At 36.9% G+C, this 8,658-nt stretch overlaps 1 protein-coding gene across 1 annotated transcript; it reads left to right on the top strand.

Moving 5' to 3' along the window:
• Positions 1-1,116: 1,116 nt before the first annotated feature.
• On the top strand, positions 1,117-6,769 carry LOC133330930 (peroxidase-like; the record flags this gene model as incomplete). The annotated part of the gene is made up of 6 exons (XM_061539332.1): positions 1,117-1,555; positions 1,625-2,330; positions 2,393-2,558; positions 5,980-6,153; positions 6,212-6,410; positions 6,664-6,769. Coding segments are annotated over exons 1-6 (1,790 nt in total), but the record flags the coding sequence as incomplete, so codon positions are not given.
• Between the last annotated feature and the right edge of the window lie 1,889 nt (positions 6,770-8,658).

Below are 8,658 nucleotides of genomic sequence, written 5' to 3' on the forward strand. Positions count from 1 at the left end.
CTAGTAGGGAAACCTTGGCAAGTGACACCTTACTTCTGACCGGTCTGTCGATATTTACAGACACGTCGAAGATGGAGGAAGGAACTGGTGTAGGCGTTTACTGCAAGGTTCTAGCCATTTAGAACTCATATAAACATAACGACCTTTGTAGGGTTTTTCAGGTAGAAATCACGAAAACTACCCACCGGTGACTATATACATATGTCGATAGTCAGGCTGCACTTAAGGTTCTCAAGTCGTGCACTATTAACTCAAAAGCGGTTCATAATTGCAAGGATTCTATTCATGATATAAGACGGGTAGTTAAATTATGTTGGTTCCCAGGACATTGCAACATAGAAGGGAATGAGACAGCCGATGAGATTGCGCGAGGGGGTTCGCAGTCGTCCAATCTATCGATTGAGGGCTACTTTATTGGTCGACAACAGATGGTCAACAGAACCTGGATGCAGAATTTCAAAAACCACGCAAACTTATAAATGTGTCAATAATTTTACAACTCTTCTTAAAGACTATCTAAAGTTTTTGTCCCAAAAGAAATATTTATGAATTCTCGAAATCAAATATCCAGCCCAGACGAAGCGTGCATACGATTCGTTGCAAGCACACAAAATCACAATATTATCTTCTTTGATTTTATTTCCGATATACCGTACGAAGAGGGCGCTTAACCACACACACAAATTTACATACATTCGTCAATTGTGATATGTTCTCAGATATCACAATTTTTCCGCATAATTAAGAAGAACGTGATGTTAGTAAATTTCAAATATCTGTTTGTTTACGAAAGCTCAGCACCCGAAAATAGAACAATGATAATCGCTTTTCTCTATAAAAGAAAACAATGCATTGTTTGGTAGTACCAATTGTCTACACTAATTTGCTGCAGCGGCGGAAACTATGCATCATTGGTTATTACGCTGTTCTTTGTTATTGGTGGTATTTAAATCAAGCTACCAGTTGCAATGGTGAGTAGCTTAATTTTCGTACACATTTCGGAAGTAATGTTGAGTGAACATGTAATTTTATAGTCCATTCTCCAAGCGCCCGGTGGCATATGCGACCGCAAATGCTATCAGTTCTGGAAGTCGAACACATCAATTTCAGGAGCCAATGGCATATCCACAAGATGATGACAGTCACAGTAGTCGATATGTTGTAGAAGCGTTTGGCAAATATTCCGACAACAGCTTACACAATTCATTTGAAAATAATGAAGTGAGATTTGAATGTGCAGTACCACCCTTATCATGTGCCAATGATTCGAGTAACTTAAAATATCGTACATTTGATGGTTCATGTAATAATTTAGCTTATCCTGGATATGGTATGGCCAATTCAAGATTTGGTCGGTATTTAAAACCAAAATATGGTGATGGTCAATCTACACCAAGTACATCACAGACTGGAGCAGCTTTACCAAATGCCAGATTGCTGTCATTATCATTATTTGGAGATCAAACAATTCCTGATAATGACTTAACCACATGGACAATGCAGTTCGGTCAATTTGTGGGTCATGATATCAGTGAACAATTGAAACCGAATGTTGGTGAGTTTATTGAATTCCGTTTTTTATTTAAATCAATCGATGATTTTATATTTTATTTATTAATTGCAGATGACTGCTGTGAAAATCCCAATAGTAAATTCTGTTACTCCATACCGCTAAATGTTTACGGACCCATTACACTGGGTACCGGTAGAACCTGCCTAAATTTTGCACGAGTCATCAGCGACAAGGACATTCCCTGTACATTAAGTAGTTTAGGTTATGCCGAAAAATTGAGTAAGCAAACTCCATTCATAGATCTTTCCTCAGTATATGGCAATTCTCTGGAACAGAGTATTAAGGTTCGTCATTATCAAGGTGGTCTATTGCGAACTATTTGGCATAACCATCAACAATATTTAACAACTACATCCAGTGCAAGTGGTGAATGTCAACCAGATGTTGATGAATGTTTTAGAATTCCGGATATTCGAAATCAGTTATCTCCAACTATAACAGTTCTGCATACTTTGCTGGTGCGGGAACATAATCGTTTAGCTACTATATTGGAGAAATTAAATCCCCACTACTCGGACGAAAGTATTTTTCAATTGGCAAGAAAAATAAACATAGCCCAGTATCAAAAAATTATATACTATGATTGGTTACCGTTAATATTGGGTCCTGATTTTACGTACACTCATCATTTGACCCACAATGTTAGACCAGATGAATATGTTAATGATTATGATCAATCATGGACACCTGTCGCCTATGCTGAAAGTGCTGCAGCTGCTCTACGTTATGCTCATACTACTGTACCGGGTTCGTTCTCGTAAGTAAAAGAAAATCTATATACAAATTTAAAAGTAGCACTAAATTGATTTGCATTTTTAGATTGGTGGCTCCAGATTTCCGACACAATACAACACTGCGTTTAAGTGATTACTTTATGCATCAGGATTCGCTATCGCTTGTGTTAAGAGGCAATAACTTTGATGCACTACTAAGAGGTTTACAGCTGCAATTGGAAAAACGTGCAGATCCAAATATTGACAAGGAGGTAAGTATCATAGGAACATAAAGTTTTAAAAATATGTATTCTTTGGAGTATTGCAACCAAAGATTCTCCATATTAAGTTGAATTATGATAGGTTAGGTTAGATAGGTCAGAGATATTTGTCCATTGTGCTCATCCTGGATACCTAAAAAGAAAGGAGTAAAGGAAAGTGGAAAAAGAAGGGAGAGAGATAAACGAAGTTTAAAATCAGTTTAGAAATTATATATTTTAGCCATGCCAAAGGTTTGACAAAGCTTAGGATCTGCTTGGGATCTATTCCGAAGAAGAATGTCTGTGTCTTCTGCCACTGAGTGATGGACACCTACAGAGTAAATGTTCAGTTCTTTCCAGCTCTTCCTCATCCTCACATAGACAGCAATAATCCACTCCGTTAATGTCCCATTTGGAATTCTGCAGAGACCTATTATGATCCCCGCAATGATTTTTATCTCCCTCTAACTATGAGACAGCTATCTCATTCCCTTCTATGTTGCTATGTCCTGGAATCCAACATAATTTAACTCTTTATCGTATAAGCACTCACGAATCGCTTTTGAGTTAATAAAGCCTGACTATCGACATATATAGTCACCGGTCCAATGTTGGCAGTAAGTTATTTGACTATCTTATCCGCCTTCGTGATTGCCAGGAAAAGATCGTTTATGTGTGTTGTAGATGGCTAGTTCCTTGTAGTAAACAATTGCACCAGTACCTTCCTCCATCTTCGACCCGTCTGTAAATATGGACATACCGTCCGGAGGTAAGGAGGCACTTGCCCAGGATTTACTACTAGGAAACTCTACGCTAATATCGTTATGAGAGTATAGTCCCTGATGTAAGTATTCCTCCCTAGAATTTGATAATTCTGCTTTCAGCATTCTATCAATCCAGTCTGTTAGAAGGGAGGGGATACCTGCTTCCAGCTGCACATTGTTGAAGGCTACTTCGATTTCAAAGAACGCTGCCAATCTTTAACCGGAGGTTTCCGCCCGACCACCTCATGTAAAGCAGTATCCTCCGATTTGATACAGGCATGCAGGGATTTGCTAATTTTGTTAGGGTTGATAATGTGCCTAATTTCTAGTAACCTAAAGTCTTATGTAGAAAGGAGGAAAGGCTAATTGGTCTATAGTCCTTATGTAGCGTATGACTCGGCTTCTCAACCTTCGGGATGAAAGTCACCGTTGCCTTTTTTCATAGGTATATACGATAAAAGCAGACAAGCCCTACAAATTCTCTGTAAAGTGACCAACACTCGTGTATCTGCGTGCTGCAGAATGGCCGGTATTATGCCATCACGACCTGGGAATTTGTACGGTTGAAAGCTATTTATTGCCCATGCCAGCTTTGGGTAGCTTATAGTGTTCTCTATTAGCTTCTCCTGTGTGGATCGAATCGTATACCGATGTGTACACCGCACTTTGGCGTTATGGTCTATTCAACCAGGGAAGTGGGTTGATGATAGAAGTTCAAGGGTCCCTCTGCCAGAGTTTGTCCACGATCCGTCGCTTCGCTTAATTACTCTACGAAATCTGGCCGCTTCGTTTGCTCCCTCGATTGACTCGCTATAGCAAACACAAGACTCACGTTTAGCCTTCTTGATTTTAATTTTGTACCTATTGAATTGTTCTCTGTAAGCGTCCCAATCTGTTCTTTCGACCCACTAGCTGAAAATAATTACAACATCCCGTCCTAGTTTGTCACGACATCTCGAAATAGCATTTTTTTTTTTGGCTTAGGGTACAGTTGAATTTTCAAGTTTAATGTTCATCGAGTGTAAGAAACCTCCATGATTACTCCAATCTTCCTCATTACAAAACTCCATAGTCTCACTTTCAACCACATTCTTGACAATATTTTCAATGTCCTTAAACAGTAGGTCATTATTAGCGGTATTAAAGGTATTCTATGGATCAGGAGCTATAAATAAGATGTATACCTTCATCCACTCTGGTTTAACACATATTGGTATCTGGGTATCTATACATGGTGATGAAATTATTTGCCCTTATATTATGGATTCCGACATTAAGATTTTTCGTTCACTATTTTTTCGACATTCACTCGATATTTTTCATTTCCAAAAAAGTGCAGTAGAAGTGAGACTGATTATGAGAGATAATACTATTATGTACTAAATTATAAGTGTGTCTGGTTACTTTTCCTGTAACATTTATTCAGTAAGTTCTAGTTCAGAGAGTAAGCCTTTCTTACTCTCTTTTGCGATAATACTGAAAAAAGTAAACAGACAACATTTAGTAAGATTTAGCAAATAAACAGCTGATTCAAGAAAACATTTGATTTGCGCCAAAATAAACAGTAAACAAAGGACGAACACAATTATTTGTATTGCATTTAATATTAAAAATAAAATGAATAATAAAAGAAAAATTTATCTGGTATGTTCCCCGGGAACATTTAAGCTCCCTGCATCAATACATTGCCCTCTATCTAGAACATGCCTAAAAATATATAAGGAATTAGTTTCTAATTTAATGAAACTTTGCATTACTTACGAATTTTCTTCCATTTTCTGTAATTAACTTCAAATTGAACTTTGCAAATTAAAAAAAAAATGTTTTAAATAATTTTTGTGTTGAATAAAATTCTTTCAGTAAACTCCAGCAACTTTGTTGTTGTTCAACTGTCAAACTTGCTCTCTCACATGACTCTCTTTTACTGGATTTTTGTGTAAACAGACAACATTTAGTAACATTTGGTAACAATTGTTACCAAATATCGAGTTAACAGACAAAGCTTATATTAGGAGTGTCTGGTTACCTTTCCAGTAACATTTATTCAGTAAATTCTAGTTCAGAGAGTAAGCCGTTTTTAGTCTCTTTTGCTCTTTTACTGAGAAAAGTAAACAGACAACATTTAGTAAGATTTAGGAAATAAACAGCTGATTCAAGAAAACATTTGATTTGCGCCAAAATAAACAACAAACAAAGGACGAACACAATTATTAGTATTGCGTTGATTTGGTATGTTCCCCGGGAACATTTAAGTTTCCTGCATCAATACATTGCCCTCTATCTGGAACTTGCCTAAAAATATATAAGGAATTAGTTTCAAACTTAATGAAACTTTGCATTACTTACGAATTATCTTCCAATTTCTGTAATTTTTATACAACTTTACTTCAAATTGAACTTTGCAAATTAAAAAAAAATGTTTTGAAAAATTTTTGTGTTTGGTCATAAAAAAGCTGATCCAAAAATGACTGAGTTTGCAAAATCTTACTGAATAAAATTCTTTCAGTAAACTCCAGTAAGTTTGTTGTTGTTCAACTGTCAAACTTGCTCTCTCACTTGACTCTCTTTTACTGGATTTTTGGGTAAACAGACAACATTTAGTAACATTTGGTAACAATTGTTACCAAATATCGAGTAAACTGACAGAGCTATTATTTCTTTATTTTCAGTTAAAACACTTTTTCGGTCGTAAAGTTTTTGATGAATACGGTTCCGATTTGAAGTCGATCGATATACAACGTGGCCGTGATTTTGGATTAGCTAGTTACAATGATTATCGTGAAGCCTGCGGTCTACCAAGAGCCTATGGTTGGTCAGATTTTGAAGATGTAATTGCTCCAGAAGTATGTGTAATAATATAATGTTGAAATATCAGATGAACATTATTTGATTTTTTCTTAGAAAATAGAATTATTGCGAAAATTCTATACCTCACCTAATGATGTGGAGTTAAATACTGGTGGTTCTTTGGAAAGACATACGACAGAAGGTATTTTTGGCCCAACATTCCAGTGTATATTAGGCAGACAATTTGCCAACTTACGAAAATCGGATCGTTTCTTTTTCGAACATTTTGAACCACATGCTGGTTTTACAAAAGGTATGTTTGGATTTATGTGATTAATATTAAGCTTTTATTCTAGATAAGTTTTATAGATAATTTAAGTTTCTAATCAAGTGAATTATTTGGTTAAGTTAGTTCATATGGAGCTATGGAACCACTCATTAGATTTATTATGATTTGCAATTGTATTCCTGTAAAACATTAGTATAAATAATATTATTAGTTGTATATAACTATGTATCAATTTACATAAATATACCTGATATCAATTTTTAATTCACTTTCTTAGAACAATTGGCAGAGATTCGCAAAGTAAGCTTGGCCAGTTTAATATGTGCTAATAGTGTCAGCTTAAGGCATGTACAATCCAATGTTTTTCTACATCCGAATGAAGAGTGAGTATAATATATATATATATATATATACATATATCAAAATTTTTAAGCCATTTTTTCACTTTCGAGTTGAGATAAATGCGTATGTTCTTTCCCTGACTTGTCTTGTCATTGCAAAACTCGACTCGAAAGAGAAAAACTGACTTAAAAATTATTGAAATAATTATCGTCATTACAGGCAAAACTCAAAAAAAAAAAATTATTTCCTTTTTAATATATTTAGAAACGAACTGGTGAATTGTAATTCTCTACCTCAATTAAATTTAGGACTATGGCAAGAACATGGAGCTTATTAGTATAATAAATATTTTAATTTAATTATAATATATTCACTAAATTAATAAATGTTTATTTATTTTTTGTTTTATATAATAAATAGTATAATTTTGTAAACAAAAAATCAAGTATTGAATTATTTTAAAATAAGAAAAAGGTGTTAGTTGTTGTATATTTTTCCAGTTTAAATTCCATTTGGTTCTGTCTTCGGCAGACGGCATTCAATCTGTATCCGTTCAGCGCTGCGGCTACTGCATCAGTATGAACGCTGTTCAGATAGGAACTTGATCTTTGAAACTCTCTATCTAGATCATGCAGATCCTTCCTGATACGCCTGGGTGGGGGAATCCTATCCATCATATGATGGTTGGGATGATTGTCCCTGAAGCACACAGGCAGGTACTGTAACGAAAGCATATTGCTGTGCTGACGTAAGGGAAGGATCTTCGTCTCCTCACGAAGATGGTCCACTGGTGTCATGAGGAGGCACCCTGTCGCAGTCCTCAGGGCGGCGTTCTGACAGTTCTGAATACTTCTCAATTGCGTATCACTAGAGTTCGCAGATCACGCTGGAACCGCATAGCTTGCCACAGACCGACTTATCGCTTTGTAAGAGGTAAACAAGGTTTCTTTATCTGTGTCCCAAGTACGGCCGGCGAGCGAGGAACTTGTTCCTCGCAAATAGCTGTGGTTTGCGCGGACGATTTGAACATACTGTGACCGCGAGTATTTTGGGGTAGTTGGTGGTCGGAATTGTATGCCCCTAAACCTGCACATTCAACGGCATTCTCATCTCCGCTGTCCATGTGGTGAATAATGTGGCTGAGGACTTCGTGGCGGATATTTTCATATTCCTCGCTTTAAAGAAGGCTGCTAATTCGACGAGATAGGTGTTCAACCTCACACATATGCCCACATTTCCAAATATAGCGATTTTTTGCCGTCCAGAGGGCGTGGAAGAGGTTAAACAGTGGTAGAGGTTAAACATTATGGTACCGTTCCATAGTGTTCTGTACCGTACCAAGGTGAATAGCTACACTAAAATAACTTACTGTACCGGTACACAAACACTAAAAATATCTTCAGCGTTACTGTTTCGGAGCACAAAAAATCGTAGTGTACCGACAGCGGTACACTAAAAACCGTAGTGTACCGGTGTACATTAAAAATCATTGTGTTCCACTGGTCGGAACACAAAAAATGTTAGTATTCCACTGGTGGGAACACAAAGGTTAGGTTTGGGGATGTGCAGTCACATGTGTGACTGCAACACTCTGAGACCGGTTAGGTCCGTTGTGATCATCCACAAGAAAAGATACAGTGAAGAGAAGAGATCAAGAAGACAGATCTGTAGGGGAGAGACAACAACACAGAGCCTACAGTAATCAGTTGCGTCAAGATCCCATTTACTAGTAAGGGCCCTGATGTTGCAGTGACCAGTGATGATTCCCGTCATCACTCTAATTTCAGCTTTGTTCAGGTTCAATAGTGAGTGCGTTCTTTTGGTAGACAGAGTCGGCCAGATTGATCTTGACACGTTGCACCTAGGTTCGTTGTGCCAAAGTTCGCGGGCTGTTTCGTCAAAGAATGCCTCAAAGATCCTATAGAAAAGA

The sequence above is a fragment of the Musca vetustissima genome, unplaced genomic scaffold, assembly GCF_032173495.1.
Source record: "Musca vetustissima isolate MV318-11 ecotype Yass unplaced genomic scaffold, APGP_CSIRO_Mvet_v1 utg277551, whole genome shotgun sequence".
Taxonomy (NCBI): Eukaryota; Metazoa; Arthropoda; class Insecta; order Diptera; family Muscidae; genus Musca; species Musca vetustissima.